This window comes from Marmota monax, unplaced genomic scaffold, assembly GCF_021218885.2.
Source record: "Marmota monax isolate L192 unplaced genomic scaffold, Marmota_monax_Labrador192_F-V1.1 WCK01_AAM20220418_F8-fsc00086, whole genome shotgun sequence".
NCBI lineage: Eukaryota > Metazoa > Chordata > Mammalia > Rodentia > Sciuridae > Marmota > Marmota monax.
The window spans coordinates 5,009,289-5,027,311 of NW_026693086.1; the positions used below are offsets into that span (position 1 = coordinate 5,009,289).

At 54.3% G+C, this 18,023-nt stretch overlaps 1 protein-coding gene across 5 annotated transcripts; it reads right to left on the minus strand.

The window, feature by feature from the left end:
- Positions 1-12,123: 12,123 nt before the first annotated feature.
- Lat (linker for activation of T cells) lies at positions 12,124-17,611 on the minus strand. Of its 5 annotated transcripts, XM_046454411.2 has the most exons (12): positions 17,186-17,608; positions 16,990-17,017; positions 16,867-16,901; positions 16,575-16,662; positions 16,368-16,432; positions 16,239-16,268; positions 16,088-16,151; positions 15,908-16,011; positions 14,139-14,192; positions 13,900-13,962; positions 13,736-13,822; positions 12,124-13,579 (listed from the first exon to the last, which is right to left on the minus strand). In XM_046454411.2, exons 1-11 carry the CDS (start codon positions 17,286-17,288, stop codon positions 13,743-13,745), a joined length of 714 nt encoding a protein of 237 aa, XP_046310367.1. In that variant the 5' UTR covers positions 17,289-17,608; the 3' UTR covers positions 12,124-13,579; positions 13,736-13,742. The 5 variants fall into 5 exon arrangements, with proteins under 5 accessions (XP_046310367.1, XP_046310364.1, XP_046310366.1 ...); XM_046454408.2 differs by having other exon boundaries at positions 15,917-16,011; positions 16,088-16,268; positions 17,186-17,609; XM_046454410.2 differs by lacking the exons at positions 12,124-13,579; positions 13,736-13,822; positions 13,900-13,962; positions 14,139-14,192 and adding an exon at positions 14,636-14,899 and having other exon boundaries at positions 15,917-16,011; positions 16,088-16,268; positions 17,186-17,611.
- Between the last annotated feature and the right edge of the window lie 412 nt (positions 17,612-18,023).

Sequence of the window (18,023 nt, forward strand, 5' to 3'; positions counted from 1 at the left end):
TAGGGCTGGGGATGGGGCTCAGTGGTTGAGTGCCCCTGAGTTCAATGCCCAGGACCAAAATAAAAAAGAAGGAGGAGGAGGAGGAGGAGGAGGAGAAGGAAAGAGAAAAAAGAGATGGAGGTGTGTGTGGATCACCTGGGCTCAATCCCCGGTACCATAAAATAAATAAATAAATAAGGAGGAGGAGGAGGAGAAATCTAGCCATGGACCCGAACAGAGAGATCACAGAAAAGAAAATATGTGACTCTAAATGAAAAGACATTTATTTTCAGAAGAGAAATGCAAATTAAAACTGCAGTCTGACTCCCATTTTTACGACAGTTTGGTAAAAGATCAGACTGATAACACCCGGAGCTGGCGAGGGGGTGGGGAAACCGTCACTGCGCCCTTGGCTGTGGGAGTCCGGGTCTCTTCCCCCCCCCTCCCCGGGGCAATTTGGCGAGCGCTGTCAAAGGCGCATGCGCACTCACTTTGACCTAGTGACTCCACTTCTAGGGATTCGTTATACAGAGATACTCCCACGGGTGTTAAATGACTTGCATGTTAGACCACCCGCCCAGCCTTGTCTTTTCTTCTTGATAAACTCTGGGAAACCATCTCGATGCCCACCACTAGAGCAGGGGCAGGATCCGCCCGCTCAACAGCACACGGCAAAGCGCAGACGGGCTGCGTGACAGCACGAGCAAGGTTTGGGGGTGATGATGCTAAACCATCCCCGACACCCAGGACACCCCCTTATCCGCAGGGGACGTGTTCTAAGACCCCCGTGGATGCCTGAGACCGCGGATAGTGCAGAACCTGTGAGAAGAGTGATGCTAGCACAGTCCACCCGATAAGTGAGATGATACTAAGTGACTGCCGGGCACCCACCTGTGTCCCTAGGCTGAATGAAGGCATGATTCGTGTCCCGGGCAGACCAGAGCGGGATGGTAAGGGGCTTCACGGAGCTACTTAAAATGGCATGCAATTTAAAATTTAGGACTCGTGTATTTCAGGAACTTTGCATTTAGTATTTTTGGACCGAGCTTGGCCATGGACTGTACAATTACAGGTGACGCGGTGCTGCTGTACATGGTGACATGAAGAAAGAAGCTGCAAACAGCGCACAGAAATAGCCATTATTGCCAGGCGCAGTGGTACGCGCCTGTGATCCCAGCAGCTCGGGAGGCTGAGGCAGGAGGATCGGGAGTTCAAAGCCAGCCTCAGCAATGATGAGGCACTAAGCAACTCAGTGAGACCCTGTCTCTAAATAAAGTACAAAATAGGGCTGGGGATGTGACTCCGTGGTCGAGTGCCCCTGAGTTCAATCCTTAATACCCGCCCCCCCAAAAAAAGAATTAGACTGTTCCATAAAAAAAGAGGGTAGAAAACATGCTCATGAATATATTTCCTTCTTGGTGGCTAAGGAAAGGGCAGGAGGGAGATTTTTCCACATATTCTTTGTTCCCGTGTGTCATTGGGGATTTTTTTTTTCAGAACCCCTTGGATCCCATAGTCCTGCGTATAAAATGGTGTCAAGTTTGCATATAAACTATGCACGTCTTCCCACCCCTTTAAATCATCTCCAGAATGTCTATAAGTACCACACACCGTGTAAACGCCAGGGAAATTGTTATACTGTATTGTTCAGGAGATCATGCAAAGGGGAGGGGGAGGACTATACTTATTCGGTGCTGAAGCAATTTAAAAATATATATTTTTTAAATCTGAGGTTGGTTGAATCCATGGTTGCTCAATCCATAAACAGGAAGGGCCTGTATACTCTTTAGTGTTTTAGGACTTCTGAACCATGGCAAGGTATTACCTATTTAAAACAAAACAAGACAAAAACATTCAAGCTGGCTGTGGTGGCACACACCTTAATCCCAGTGGCTTGGGAGGCTGAGGCAGGAGGATCAAGGCCAGCCTCAGCAACTTAGTGAGGCCTTTAACAACTTAGTGGGAACCCATCTCTAAATACAAAAATTTTTTAAAAAGGGCTGGGGATGTAGCTCAGTTGCTGAGTGCCCCTGGGTTCCAGCCTTAGGTAGACAGATAATTAATTTCAATTAAAAAAATAAAATAAAATGAAACAGGGCCAGCACAACTGAGCTCTGGCCACCCGCTGGCACATGGCCTCCAGGCTGAGCAGGGGAGGCGCTCACACAGACCTGGATTTCCAGGGGGAACTACCAGTGCCCCTACTGTCGCAGTAGGGGCAGCCCCGCGCCCTCCCTCCCTCCCTCTCTCTCTCTCTCTCTCTCTCTCTCTCTCTCTCTCTCTCTCTCTCTCTCGGCCCGGGACTTCTTCCTTAGTGACCGAACTGTTTGTCCTCAAGGTTGCCAGGTGCCATGCGGGGGTGAAAGAACATCATTCCTAGTCTCCTTGCGGTTAGGAGAGGCCAGCAAACCTCAGCTCTGCCTCCTTGAGCGGAGGTTTGTAACATTTCCCCAACAGGGGGCTTAAATTGGTGGGTCTGGCCTCCCTTCTTCCCCTTCTCCAGAACACAGCAGGAGCACCAGCAGCCATCTTGCCTTTCTGAGGATGGGGCGAAGAGCCACGGATGATGGAGGAGAAATAGAAAAGGAGCCTGGGTCCCAGGAGGCTGTGGGGATGGTACATGCCCACCGTTCACACAGTGCATGTGTACAGTCACATTGTTCTAGAATATAATAGTGGGGTGTTTTATTATAAATCAAGTTTTCTAACAGGTGGAAATATAGAGAACAGCACACCTTTAAAAAAATATTTTGTTTTAGTTGTAGTTAACACAATCCCTTTATTTTTTTAATGTGGTGCTGAGGATGGAACCCAGGGCCCCGCACGTGCTAGGTGAGCACTCTACCATTGAGCCCCAGCCCCAGCCCCAGCCCCCAGCACACCTTTTCTAATTTGCCTCCCTCTAGTATTTTTTAACATCCAAGAAAATTAGCCCAGTGTTTTGCCTGAGGTGCTGTAGTCAGATCTCTGTTTTCTCCAGTACAATTTAACTGTATTAAAATGTCACCTTGGAACCCGGAGCCTGTAATCCCAACTGCTGCGGAGGCTGAGGCAGGAGGATCACAAGTTCTGAACCATCCAGGTGACTTAGTGAGATCCTGTCTTCAAATCAAAATGAGAAAGGGCTGGGGATGTAGGGATATAGAGCACCCCTGGGTTCAACCACCAGCACCACACACACACAACAAAGATTACCATAGATGTACACAATTATCAATTAAAATCAATTAAATTGATTAATTATCAATTAATTATCAACTAAAAATCAATTAAAAGGGATAATTTTTAAAAATTTAATTCAAATTTATAACAATTAGTTTTATCAGTAAGAATAAATTGATTCAAAAAAATAAAGATTCCTCTTAAAATTCATGGAGAATATCAAAATAAAGCCCCCAAATGAACCCTCACATATGCTGTCCACCAATCTTTGACAAAGGTGCCCAAATCATTAATGGGGAGAAGACAATTTTTTCAACAAGCAGTACCAGGAAGACCGAAATGCACTCGGACCCTCACCTCACCTCACCTATACAACTAACTCAAAGTGGATCAGAGACCGAGATATCATGTCTAAAATTATAAAAGTTCCCAGACCCAGGCACAGGGGCGCACGCCTGTCATCCCAGCAGCTCAGGAGGCTGAGGCAGGAGGATCGTGAGTTCAAAGCCAGCCTCAGCAACAGCGAGGTCCTAGGCAACTCAGTGAGACCCTGTCTCTAAATAAAATATAAAATAGGGCTGGGGATGGGGCTCAGTGGTTAGCGCCCCTGAGTTCAATCCCCGGTATCAAAAAATAAAAAATACAATAACAAGTGCTGGGGAGGATGCAGAGAAGCTGGGGACCCTGGGGAACTGTGGGCGGAAATTTAAGATGAAGTGGCCACTGTGGAAAAGTGGAAGCTCCTCAGAATATTTAAAATGTAGCTACCACAGGATCCAGCTCTCGGGCTCCTGGGTGTGTATCCAAAAGAATCAAAGGTAGTATCTCCAAGAAATGCCTGCACTGGTGTGTTCACAGCAAAGGGGAGGAAACACAGTGTCCCCTGACAACTGAACAGAAAACCCAAATGTGGGCCACCCCTTCCCCGGAACATGGTTCAGAAGGAAGGAAAAGCAGGATGTGGGGGCCTCTGAGCCTGGGGTTCCAGCCACTTGGGAGGCTGAGACAGGAGGATGGCTGGATCCCACAAGTTCAAGACCAGCCTGGGCCACATACAGAAACCTCTGTCTCAAAAATAATAATAATGGTATTTTTTTTAAAGAGGGAAGGAAATTCTTTTACGCTACCACCTGGACGGACCTTGGGAACATTCTGCTAATTGAAATAACAAGTCACAAAAGGACAAGAAGCAGAAAAGCACAATGATGGCTGCCAGGGCTGGTGGGGGCGAGGGAGGAGGAGTGGGAGTTTCCTGGTGCCTGCAGAATTTCTGTTTTGCAAGATGAGAAAGTTCTAGAGATCTGCTGCCTAACGTGAAGCTAGACCTAACACCACTGAATTGAGGTGTGAGTAAACTTAAGATGGTAATTTTATGTTATGTGGTTTTTTTACCACATTTTTTCTTTTTTTTTTTTTAATCAAGCACTTCAGTGGGCCACCAGCTTGCGATCCCTCCTTTAGACAGAGCCTTCTGCCGGGCTGGGCCTGTTCCACGTGTTAGAATCAGCGGGAACTTATTGAGGATCTCACTTGTCTGTCTTTTGAAGCACTTTTTAAAATTCAGTCATCCAACGATATTTGCTGAGCAACTGCTCTGTGCCAAGCTCTATACTGGGCCCTGGAGGGACAATGATGGACAAGGAGCCCAGTCTAGAGGGGGACAGATATGAAACACCAAATGCATGAAAAAAATTAGCAATGGGGGCCCTGGGTGTGGTTGGTGATAGAGCATGTCCTTAGCAGGCACAAGGCCCAGGTTCAATCTCAGAGCTAAATAAATAAATAAATGGCAGTATCCTGAAGCCCATTTGTAACAGGAGGCAGGATCGACTATGACGACTCCTCCAAGGAGCAGAAATTTCAACTGAGATTCAACTAGCAGCAAGGGGCCATGTGAGGATTCTCGGCAAGGATCCAGGCAGAGGGAAAAGCAAGTGCAAAGACCCAGGGGTAGAAACAAGCTCGATCCCTCCAAGCTAGCAGGGAGCCAAAGGCCAGAGAGAGTCTGACTGGGGAGCGGGTGGGAGGTGGATGGTGGAAACATCGCCAAGAGCCCTGTGTATATGAATCAGAGGAAAGCCAATCTTTATAGAGTGGTTTGGGGAGTTCAAAGGTATCATTAAATTCTATAATAATAAAAAAAAAATCAACTGCAAACAGCAAACTGGTCCGAGAAGCCTGGGTCACCAGAGGCCTCTCCAAACCTCATATTTTTGTCTCAACACATCCAACATCTGCTGAATCTCTGATTTCAAAACCGCGGATCTAGAAGGGTGTGGTGACACACGCCTATAAACTCAGGGGACTGAGGCAGGAGGATTGAAAGTTGGAGCCCAACCTAGTGAGGGTCTGGCTCTGAATGAAAATTTTAAAAGTGCTGGGGCCATAGCTCAGGGGTAGAGTGTTTTCCAAGCCTGCACGGCTCCGGGTTCAGTTCTCAGGACCACACACACAGCTGTGCTCCAACTCCCATCACCCCCAGCAGGGGAGGCCCGAGGGAAGGGGCTCCAAACTGGGCATGTGCAAAGGAGTCAGTCCTGGAGGCTGGGCAGCTGGCGAGGCCTGGGGAAGAGGCCTCCACAGCCGGTGGTCCTCAGCCTGTGGGAGAAGCCCCCTCTGTGGGGGACGGGAGGGAGCTGACTTCCCTTATGGGGAGAACCCCTCTCCCACACCCAGGCAGCCCAGGAGTGGGGCCCAGTGTGGGCTGGACCAAGGGCAGGTGCAGGTGACCAAAGAGGGAGGGACATTTAGGGGTGAAGCCTGCGGCTGGTGGCAGAGCTGGGGCTGTCTGGGCTGGATCCTGCTCAGCAAGGCCGTCCCCGCGTCCTGCTGGTTGCTCAAGACAGCTTCTGCTTCTCCCATGATCCTCGGTGCAGGCTATCCCTCCGGGGGTCTCTTTGGTATCAAACGCCCCCAGCCCCCCATTTCTGCTGCCTGCATCAGGGATTCCGAAGGCCCTGGAGGGTCCCCCAGGTGCCAGAGACACCACGATCACCCCTAGAGCCCCTGCAATGGCTGCGAGTGCCCCCGCCGGGTCACTGACTGGCCAGTAGGGTCACTGACTGGCCACGTGGTCTTGACAAGGTGACTGTGGGCTCGGCCAGGCTCTGCCAGGCTGGGATTGGGACATGGCAAAGCCAGAAGGGGGCTCTCAGTCACCAACTGGCTCCAAATTGCCTAGAATTCAATCTTGAGATGGAGAGAGAGTGTGAGTTTAGGTGGAAGCCCAGGATTTCATCCTCAGCACCAACTAAACAGATAAATAAAATTCAGTTCTCTGAATCCACATTCACGACTCTGGCCACACCTACAAGGCCCGTGCTCAATTCTCTTATTAGTTTTCTTTTTTACTTAAATTCACTTAAGAGGTAACCACATCCCTAAACCAAAAAACTGGTACTGCCTGCCCTGAATAAAAAGGAAACAAAGGATTGAGTTCCATAAAGCTGCCTGATGGGGCCCAGAGCTTGAGACTTCCTCCCTCCCGTTTAAGAAGGGAGATTAGCAAGCCCAGAGCGGAGTGAAGTGCCAGCAGCCATGATCGGAAGTGAGAAGCAAATGTCTTTCTCTTCCCAGGGTTCAAAGTGAACTCACTTAGCCTCCATCCAAAATGGACAAGCCAATGGCCAGTCCAGGCTTTGGCCAGGATCAGTCCAATGTGGTCAGAGTTGTGTCATATCAAGGGTTCTTAGCTGTGTGACCTTCAGCAAATCACTCAACTTCTCTGTGCCCCCGTAAGATAGAGTTGATAACAGTAGCCACCTCGAGGGGTTGTTGTGGGGATTAAAGCCGTAAACACTAGGCTGAGACCTGTTACAGAGAAAGTGCCGCCAATTGCTTGTCAGCCTTTGGCTAAGATCAAGTGTGGGAAGGTGCCACCAAGGGTCAATAAGCCCACCATAGTAAGGAGGGGCCCTGAAGGGCAAGGAAGGGCGGTGGCAGGCTTGAGAGCACCTACAGGTCTCCAGACACCAGGCTGAGCCTTCTTCCTCTCAACTCTCCGCCTGCCCCAGCTGGCCAGACCTCAGACCTCCTCCAGTCCCCATCTGTGCAGGTCCCTGCTCTCGTCAAGATACTTGATGCAATTCTCACAGGGACCCCACAGGGATCAAGCCCCACTCAGGGGAGAAGGAGCCGGCAGAGGAGGCCAGTGTCTCCGGCTGTCCCTGCAGACCCCAGCTGGAAGGAAGACGCAGGGGATTCTGGGCTCCACCCCTCCCCCACCTAGCCACCCCCCAACACATTATCTCTGAGCGGCAGCAGCTGAGCCTCCCGGTATCTCTCTGATCCCCCAAATTTCCGGTTCCCCAAAGACAACTCAGGATGTGGGGAGGGAGGGGCAGGGAGAGGAGGAGGGAGACTGAGCAAGAGAAAGATCAGAGGGTGACAGAGAGAGAGATGGGCATCCAGGACAGAGGGGCAGGGACAGAGGGACAAGCAGACGCAGCATGCTGGGCAGAGTGGGAAGCAGACAGAGAGACAGACAAAGGACAAGACAGAGAGACAGACGGAGGGAGAGGCAGAAAGGGGAGGGGCGACCCTGAGATACACACAGACAGAGGGACAGGGAGGCAGAGGCGGGAGACCAAGGATGAGGCCCCATGAAGGCTGCAGTTGCTTGGGGGGGCGTTGGGGTTGCAGGGATTGCAAAGGGGACCTGAAACAGAAAGAAAGTTGGAAGCTTCCCAGCCCAGTGCGAGAGGCGAGGAATAGCAGACCCCCGCCCAATACCAGGAAGAGGCAGACAGGAAGGGAAGGGGGCCAGGGTGGGGACCTGGGGGTAGACCAGATGCTCCAAGCATGTATGCCACCGGGCTCACATCACTCTGGTGTCCTTGAGGACAGTTGGGGAGCCTGCAGCCCCAGGGAGGAGTCCAGCAGGGGAGGTTTGCTCTAGTGACCTCAGCTGCCCACCACTCTCAGGGACCGAGGAAGAGCAGGGCCTGGGGCCTGGTGCCCATCGGGGTGGGGGCAGGGAAGGAGGGATTCAGAACAGGGTGGCCCTGGGCTGCTCGGAGGGACAGCGACAGTCCCTGCTTGGTCTGGCAACCTGTTCTCTCTGAACCTCAGTCTCCTCCTTTGTACAAGGGTAGCAAGAGAAGAACCGCTTCAAGGGTCCAGGGTGGACTGAACGTAGGCAGAGTGCCACCGCATGGCATGTGGCAGGTGTCTGAAGATGGGGCCCTTGTTGGTGAGGCCGAGGCTCCCACAGCATCCTGTCTCTGAGTCAACTCTTTCATTTGCAAATGAGAGAAACCCAGCTGAAGCTGAGCCAAGGCAGAGAGGGGCGTTCGTTGTTCTCCCACGTAACTGCACAGTCCCCCGGTGGAGCCGACTTCAGGAACCAGCGGATCCAGCACCTCAGTGCTCTCAGGAACCTGTCACCCCCACCTCTCAACGCTGCTCTCTTCTTGCTGCCTTCTCTGGGGCCACTGCCCTGCTCACTGTGGTCCCTGGCAGCTCCAAGCCCTGCCTTCCCTGTTGATAAGAAAGTCTCACTCCCAAGAGCTCTAGCCAAAGTCCCCTGTTGGAAGCAGAACTGACCCTCCACGGCTGGCTCCTTGGCTTACCTTCTCGTTTTCTCCTATTCCACCAACTTCTAGCTAATGCACAACCTCCCCCTCTCCCCCTCAGAGTAGGCTTCGGAATTTGTTGTGTGACCTTAAGTAAATCATTCAACCTCTCTGAGCTCTTTCTCTTGTCTACAGAATGGACTCCTCCCACCTCACACTCGGGTATCCTGAGACTCCAAATAATAATAATGAGCATGGCATACAGTAAGCGTGCAATAAATGCATCTCACACCGACATCCCTCCTTCTACCAGCATAGTGCTGAATTTTCCTCTGAGCATCATCCCTGTGTCCAGGCCGAGTTGGGAGTGGATTCTAGGTCATGGGCGGGCCCAAACCCACCTCATGTGGTGTTCCCCTGGCCAGTGATTGGTTCAGGGGAGTCCAGTGCCCCAAGCTCATCCAATCAGAATAAGTTTGGGGCTTTGCCTGGAATATGAAGATCTTGCCCCTCCCACTCCATGGAAACCTGGAGGGATGGGGACCCTGGACTCGCTGTCTCCTGGACACACGGGAAGAGACCGGAAATGGACTCCGTAGAGAAAGGAGAGCAGAGATCTGAGCCAGCCGACAATGGGAGGTGCCAGTTCGCCCTCTGACTCCAGCTGCTCCTGGACATTCCGCCTCTCAGCAGTAAGAACCTACTCTTCGGCTTTCAGGGACATTCTTTGGGGCTAGGGCACCTCAGAACGGAAAGGTCTGAAACTTCAATCCAGGACAGGGGATGTGGCTCAGGGAGAGAGCGCTTGCCTGGCAGGTATGAGGCCCTGGGTTCCCGCCCCAATGTCCCCTGCCCCCTCCCTCTCACAGAACAGACTTAAATCCAATATCCTCAAAGTCCCACAAAGGTCAAGTGGCAGAGTCGAGGCAAAAAGTTTAGTCTCCTGATTTACATTTCAAAGCTCTTGTTATCAAGTACAGCTCTAGGCTTGGAATTAGTGCTTGTTTATCTCTGCGACTAATCAAACCAATTATATAGATCAAAGGTAAGAGGTCCGGGCAGGGGGCATGCCTGTAATCCCAGCAGCTGGGGAGGCTGAGGCGGGAAGATTGTGAGTTCAAAACCAGCCTCAGCAAAAGCGAGGCACTGAGCAACTCAGTGAGACCCTGTCTCTAAATAAAATACAAAATAGGGCTGGGATGTGGCTCAGTGGCCTTGTGCTCCAAGTTCAATCCCTGGTAAAAAGGCACAGGCCTGTAATCCCAGCCCTTGGGAGGCTGAGGCAGGAGGATCACAAGGATCCAGATTTCTTCTCTAGAAATTCCAGAAAATTCTCTCTCTTACTAAATCTACCTTTTCTCCAATGCTAGAATTCAAGAAAAACCTGTTTCTGCTCCCAGCTCCTGTAGGGGCCTCCCCACTGACCTCTCCAATGTGCTAAGAAATCCTGGCCCCAGCCCAGGAGACCTCAACTGCATCGACTGCTCTTTCCCACCTGGGTCACCGGCTGTGGAAGCGAAGCCACATCCCCTTGCTCACTCCAAGAAACACAAATGGAACCTGCTCAGTGCTTCAGGGAATACCCACACCCCTCAGTCCCCAAGGCAAGGACCAGAGTGGCCCTGGCTCTCCCCATGTCCCCCAGCCCATAGCCAACCCATCCTTCTGGTCCCTGGATTGTGCCTCTCAAACACCTTCTTATTCTACCACTTCTCTCTGCTGCCCCTGCCACTTCTGTGGCCAGCCCGCCACCATTTCTCACGGGGATGACTCCAACAGCCTCCTCATGGCCTCCCTGCCTCTCGCTTAACTGGCCTCACCATCGATTCTGCCCATCAACCAAGCCAAAGATCTCTGCTAAAACACAGACCTGATCATGTCCTCCTCAGCTCCAAAGCCTCCCGCGTCCTGGGTCTCAGGATCGAGGCTCCACACGGGCTCAGCCCCACCCCCGTCCACTCATCTCTTAGTCTTCTCCAGCCTCATCACATGGGATTTATTTGTGTCTCCACTACACCGCATGGCCTCTCTGGAGGCTGTTGCTAAGGCCTGGGGCACCACAGCCAGCTTGTTCGCTTGGCACAAACCACCACGGAGGCTTGGCCTGCTGTCCACTGTCTTCTAGAGCCATCTGGGCCACATCCCCCTACCCTGACCTGTTCCATCTTGGGGCCTTGATCTTAGTTATCTACCCCATCTGGATACCTTTATGAATGTGTGGCCCCAAACTAGGTACAGGTTGAGCATCACTCGTTCAAAAACCTGAAACCTGAAATCCAAAACATTTTGGCCACCAACGTGAGGCCGCCAGTGCAGAATTCTACACCTGACCTCACATGACAGATTGCTGTCAAAACGTGAGTACACTAAAAAATATTGTATAAGCTGGGCATGGTGGTGCCCATCTGTAATCCCAGTTATTTGGGAGGCCGAGGCAGGAGGATCTCAAGTTAGAGGCCAGCCTCAGCATTTTAGCAAGACCCTGTCCCCAGGCTATGAGTATAAGGTGTACATGAAACAAATGAATTTCGTTTTAGGCTCGGGTCTCATTTCCAAGATACCTATATATGTGCAGATATTGCAGAGTCTGAAATACTTTCGGTCCCAAGCATTTTGGATCAGGGCTAGTCCACTGGGTCTTTTTCCCATTCTTAACTGGACGTGTGTGGCTGGCTTGGCCGCCTCACCCCACATTCTGCTGGTGATGTCCATCTGCGTTGACAGGCCTGGCTCATTTTATCAGCTGGTGAGTATTTGCCATGTGACTTCACCCAGCTTATCAGACTGTTGTCTGGCAACGGGTGTCGGCTGCTTCCAGCTGTGGCTGGAAGCCGTGCACAGGCCTGTAATCTGCAGGGTGGCCCTGTGGCTGCTGGCCCCGCCACCTCAGCCCAGGTGCCAGTCAGCCAGGGTCTCCACCCGAGTCTGCTGGGAAAGGGACGCGCACACCTCCAGATTTCCCAGGCGTTGCTCGATTGTCCTCCAGGCTGCTTGTCCAGCATCCCCGGTTGGTAAACTGTTCTGCCCAGACACACAGATGCCTCTGCCCATTTCTGGTTCCTCCCAATAAAAGGATTTAACTCTACTTCCTGTCTGACTGAACCCCGTCTCCTTCCCCCACGTCTCCAGCTCGGTGTCATGAGCTCTGCCATGTCCCAGGCAGCTGGCATTTTGCACAATAACCAGAACCAGGGCAGCAGGCAGTTGTGACTCTGGAGGCCACAGATCTAATCGCAGATTTACCTCTTTGGCTGTGTGCCTTTGGGCAAATCACCTCACCTCTCTGAACCTGTTTTCTCACCTGTGAAGTGGGGGCACTAACCATAACCGACAATAGGGAAGTCACGGTGATTGAGAAGGTGCCCCACGAGGAGAAGTTCTTGTTACCTCCAGAGTCCACAGAGAACCGGCAACTTTGCATGGCTCAGGGCAACTTTGATTGCAGTGACAGAGACTCCAAGTCAGCGGATTGAAGACAAACGGTAATTTATTGGCCCAGGTGACCAGGACACCTGAGAGGGTCGTCCTGCCCCTGTGTGGTCAGATCAGGAAGCCATGCCGGCCCGTCTCTGGGACACGCTTTCCTTCCCGATGGCTCTGTCCTAGGTGGGCTTCCCAGGTGGCCCCAGGACTCTGTCCTCCAGTTGAAGGAGCGCTGCGAAGGACAGGCTTCTCCTCCCAGCACGTCCCCAGGCCTGTGCCTCGCCACGTGGCTGCTCCCGTGCCTCTGCCTGAGCCCTCACAGTGGCCAGAGGCAAGGGGGATGTCTGGGGTCCCCTCCCGGGGTGCAGGCTGGCTCAACCAGCTCCAGATCAACCGGAATGAGACTGGGAAAGGAGGGGAGCCCAGGGGAGCCCAAGGGGATGTTCCCAAAATAAGGGGCAGGGGATGCCAGTCAGGTGGGCACCAGAGTCACAGCCTGCTGTCCAAGATGCAGCCCAGGGAGCTCCCCTGGGTGCTGCAGCGAGATGCAGAGTCCCGGGCCCCGCCCAGGCCACCGAGTCGGGGTGGCATGAGCCAGACCTGCGGGAGCCACCTGAAACGGGCTGCCCCACACCAGCTTTTTCAGCCACCTAGAACTTTTTTTTTTGAGACCAGGTCTCGCTGTGGTGGCAGTCAGGGCCCTGCCTCCCTCCCAGCCAGGCTCCCTCCAGAGCAGCCGACTCCGGCGCCCACACCACACCCACCCGACTCGCAGCCACCGTTTCTGATCTACTGAGAACCACCCAGGCCGAGAACTAAGAGAGCACTCGAGGTCATCAGGGCCAGCCCCTGGTCACAAGGACAGAGGATGAGTGCCTGGGGAGGGTCTCACGGTTGACATCCACACCGCCCCTGGGGGACCCCACCATCAGCGGCTCTGCCAACAGCGCTGCACTTGCATGGACCACCTCGTGGGGAGATGCGACCTGGGTCCTGGGTCTCAGCCTCACTCCAAAGGCAGCCGTGTGCCGGGCAGTGTCTGCTGTCACTCCCAGGACCAGGCCAGGTACTTCACCCTGTGGTGACGGAGACCCACCACACGCACACGCAGGTCTCTGCGGCTCCCCGACACGCAGGCACACGCACGCGAGCCCTCCCACGTTCTCAGCGCAGACACAGGCAGGACCTGGCGCACCCCAACCTCATCAGCCTCCAGCCCCTGGGGCCTCAGAGTCAAGGGCGCCACAGACCACGTGGCCTTTATTTGGTTACAGAGGGTGGGGCTGGACCGGGGGGGGGGTCATTCTCAGGCTACGTCAGAAGGTGCAGGGTATTGGGGGGGACACAGACTGGCCCCCAAAGTGACAATAAGTTAGGGGGGATTCTCAGGCTGTTGTCCAGCTGGAGTCAGGGCAGGGTACCAAGTGGAGCCCCCCGAGCCACTTCAAGCTGCCCAGCTCAGCCGGCCCGCAAGGCTGGATCCAGGACAGACGTGACCCTGGCTGAAACACACAGGGCGGGGAGGCGGAGGGGCCGTGGGTCAGGGGTCGGGGCCATCAGCAGGGTCAACAGCAGAAAGAACAGGCCTGAGGTGGTCAAGAGCGTCCTGGAGGGAGGGTCACCGGCCCAGGGCAGTGCTGAAGTCGAGGGCCACTCACCAGGCAGTCAGTTAAGCTCCTGCAGGTTCTCATAGTCCGGAAGCCCCTCTTCCTCTTCATCCCCCACTTCCTGGGAGCTCAGGGGAGCTGGGACGGGACGGGACGGGAGGTTGGTGTCCAGCCTGAAAGCCACCCCCTGCTCCCGCCCCTGCCCCCATACACACCAGGCTTGACTGGAGCCTCGGACTCCAGCTCCTGGGACACATTCACGTACTCCCGGCTCCCATCTGTGGGGACAGGTCAGAAGGAGGGATGGTCACGCCAGGGGAGGCCAGGTCACACTGAGGGAGTGGGGGCAGGGCAGGAGGAGCCCCAGACAGACAGGGAGGGGGCAGTGGGCGCCCGTGGGTGGGCTCCACGGGTGGAGGGGGACAGGGTGGGCGACTAGAGCCCGGTCACTCACCCAGAGACGCCTCTGCGCTCTCGCCGCTCTCAGGAACGTTCACGTAATCTTCCACTGTGGGAAGCCATCGAGGCCCACCCGCCCCCACCGCTGTCATTAGACACCTTCAGTCACAGATTCCTGGAGCCCCCCAATTCAGATGTCCAGGGCCTCAGGGACACCCTGAGGCTCCCAGTGCAACCCACCCCCAGTCAGTTGCACAGGGATGCAGGGAATGTTCTGAAGAACTGACACTTATCCCCCGATGCCGTCTGATTCTCTCATGTGCTGCCGTGTTTCTCCACGAGGACGTGGACAAGGTGACCTTGCAGACAGACGGCCCAGGTTCAAACCTTGATCCAGCACTAAGGAACTGTTGTGTGACCTCAGATAAGTTATCTCACCTCTCTGTCACTGTCTCCTCAACTGTGAAACAGGATCAGGAAGGGACTTGCCTCGCAGAGTTGTAGGGATTAAAGCAGAGAGGTAACAGGACGGGCCCATCATGCAGTAAGCCCTGCCTAATGGCTGCTAATCGGTTCACCCCGAGTCCAGCTACCCAGGAGGCCGAGGCAAGAGGATAGCTTGAACCCAGGGATTCAAGGCCAGCCTGGACACCATAGGGAGGTTTTCTCAAAATAAGGAAAAACAAATAAATAAACCCTGCCATGGTACTGAGGGGCTGGAGGGGAAGGGACAGACACTAGAGCACCCGGCCATTATACACATACGACTCTTCGTAGGACACATAGTAGGCCTTCTGCCTCATTAACTCGTCCATCCTGATGTTAGCCCAGCAGACATGCCCGATAAGTGAATGAATGAAGGAGAGAGTGAGTGAATAAATTAGAGCATTCGGACAGACAGTCCGGAGCCCAGAAGAGAGGTGGCACATTGGAAATCTGATTGGCAAATAGACAGCTCAGTTCAAGCACATATAGACTGAGCATCCCTAACCCAAAAAACCAATATCTAAAACAACTCCAAAATCCAAAATCTTTTGGGAGCCAACACAATACCACAAGTGGAAAATTCCACACCATGAAAATTAGTTTTTTTGTACAGTTGTTTTAAGTATTGTATCAAATTACTTTCAGGCTATGGATACAACGTATATGTTAAAACATAAATCAATTTCATGTTTTGACTTGGGTCCCATCCCCAAGATACCACCTTAGGTATATGCAAATATTCCCAAACCCGAAACATTCTGGTCCCAAGTGTTTCCGATGAGGGATACTCAACTAGTCCAGAGAGGGGATAGGAACAGAAAGCCCTTCAATGAGACTAGGAAAGGAGAAAAGTGGCTCAAAAGAAACTGAGACGATGCAGGAAACAAAAGAAAACCTCCAGAAAAACAAAAAAAAAAGACCACCTCTAGTTAATATTCTTAGAGATTTGCAAGATGCTATGGCCTCTATTAGTGCTTGCTAATATGGGTGAGGCCCCGGATTCAATCCCCAGTACAAGAAAAAAGAAAAAGAAACAAGAACAGGAAGCTATACAAAAAGAACACTCAGAGTCCAGGAAAGACCTTTGGATGGGAGGTTGTAGTAGAAGGATTGAAGAAGAGAGTCAGGAAATCTCCCAGACAACAACTGCACAGGAAAAAGACAGAGGGGAGAGCAAAGGGGAGATAAAAGGTAAAAAAAAAAAAAAGAAAGTCAAATCGGAACAGGAAGTCCAACATATGAATGAGAGAACAGAAGGGGAGCCATCATTAAAGAAATAGGAGAGGGAAGAGAAGAAGGTCAGGTGGCACATGGGGCAAAGGAGGTACACAGAAATACTGAACTCACTGGAGAAGGTGCTGTCACGGAGGCCAGGGTCACTGGGCACAGGAGCTGAGGGGGCAGCAGGGCTAGTGGCTGGGGTGCTGTCAGGAAGCACCATCCTGCAAGGAGAGAGCGAGGAAGGTGAGCGAGGACGTCTGGCCTCACTCGACCTCCACCTCCCGCCTGGCCACTCACAGGTAGCCCGGGTTGTGATAGTCGTCCTCATCATCATCTTCATCTGCGTCCTCACAGGCTGGCTCTGGGGACAATGACACAGGGGTCAGCATGACCTGGGACAGATGCCAGCTGCCCCACCTAGCCCGGGGACGTGAGATCCCAGACGCACCCTGGTTCTCGTAGCTCGCCATACTGTTAGCTTCAGAGAGAACAAGATGGAGACAGGGTCAGCTCAGGCTGGGTCCGCCTTCTGCCCAGCTGCAGAGCCCCCCGCCCCACAGCCCCTCTCTGCCCTTACCACCATCTGAATCCTGTTGGGAAGGCGGCATCCGATGGGAACCCACAGGGGGCTGCGGGGATCTCCTGGGAGTCAAAGGTCAGGGGTCATGCCTGGGAGAGGCTCGGAGGCAAGATGGGTTGCAAAAGGAAAAGAGGCCCCAGTGCGAGAAAGGGAGGGAGCAGGAGGTGGGATCTGGAGAGGGAAGAGCCGTCGAAGGGTACTCACGGGATGGGGAGCAAGTCTGGCTGGCTTGGAGGTGGGTAGGAGATAACAGGTGGGTAGGAGGCAGCAGGTGGCCAGGGAACTGGAGTGTCTGAGGACAGAACCGAGTTGGAAGGAAGGACTCCAGACATCAGGCCCCAGGCCTTGAATCAGCTCCTGAAGTCCCTGTGCCTGGGGGCTGTCCCCTCCCCTCCCATCACAGCTCAGGGCAAAACCATGTGGGCAGCCCAAGGTGGGCTCTCATGCCAGGGGACCCCCTCCCCGGCACTACAAGGCGGGGACCCTCTGTACTCACAGGGAGGTTTGATCAGGATGCTCGTGGGGTTTGAACTGGCAGGAAAGACACAGCTGGGTGAGTGGCCGAGAGAGGCCCGGCCCCAGCCCCAGGGCAGGGGGAAGGAGGGCGGCACCGACTCACCTGTCTGCGGGAGCGCTGTCGTAGGAGTCTGGGGGAGACAAGCCAGGTGAGATGGGGCAGGGGTGCAGAGGGACAGGTGCCGGGGCCCGGGAGCCCTGAGTCCCAGGGAGCAGCTGAGGTGGGGACGGTGAAGAGGGCTGGGGCTTGGGGCCTGGGTCAGGGCCTCCCTTGGGGTCCCCGCCAGCTCCCCACTCACCGGGCGGCTCGTGGCAACGCACACACAGGGCTATCAGCAGCATGGCCAGGAGGGGCAGCAGCAGGAGGCCCAGCGGATAGGGGGTCAGGCCGTCCACCTCCATCTGCAGGAGGGCGCCTGCGCCGGGCCGGCTGCCCCACAGGCCCCTCTCGGCTCAGCTGCAGCGGTGTGTAGGGACCAAGAGGGCCCCCCACTGGGGGTCCTGGTGAGCAGCTGTGTCCTCCCCGGGGGCTCCGGGACCACCTCCCCTTGCTGGATTGAGTGGGGCTGGGTGCCGGCTCTGAGACCCTGGTCCTGGGTGGACCAGGGCCCGGGCTGTGGTCTGGGGCACCAGTCACCCTGTGTGGTCCCTGTGCCCCGGGCGTCCCTGCCCCTCGGCTCAGCGCCTGCCTCTCCTCCACACCCGCAGCAGGAAGCTGTGGTGAGCACCGGGTGAGGGCAGGAAGTCATCAGGCTCCTCAGCCAGCTGCACCCGCCCCAGCCACCCCCACCCAGCTGTGGGAAGGGGGAAGAGGCCTGAGGAGCCACGGGGGCTCTCAGGTAGGGGAGAGGCATCTGGTGGGAAGGGGCGCACTGGCCAGCCCCAGAGCCCTCTGCGGCCTCCCATTTGAGGGGGAGGCAGCCCCAGGGAGGCTCTGACAGCAGGGAGACTAGGGGCAGAGGGCAGCGTCCACCCCACCGCCCCCAGGCCTGCCTGCCGGGAGGAGGGGGCTCCTGAGCAGCACAGGCATGACTCACAGTCACACTGAACCAGCTCAGAGAGCAGTCCTCCCTCGGGGTCACCCAGCCCAGAAGACAGGGACTCCCCACAGGAGTGACCGCACAGTTCCCAGGAGCA

Coding starts and splice junctions, on each gene's coding strand:
- Lat (XM_046454407.2), bottom strand. CDS start 17,288: ATGGAGGTGGACGGCCTGACCCCCTATCCGCTGGGCCTCCTGCTGCTG. Junction 17,018..17,185: donor GCGTTGCCACGAGCCGCCCG/GTGAGTGGGGAG, acceptor TGTCTCCCCCAG/ACTCCTACGACAGCGCTCCC. Junction 16,269..16,367: donor CCAACAGGATTCAGATGGTG/GTAAGGGCAGAG, acceptor TTCTCTCTGAAG/CTAACAGTATGGCGAGCTAC.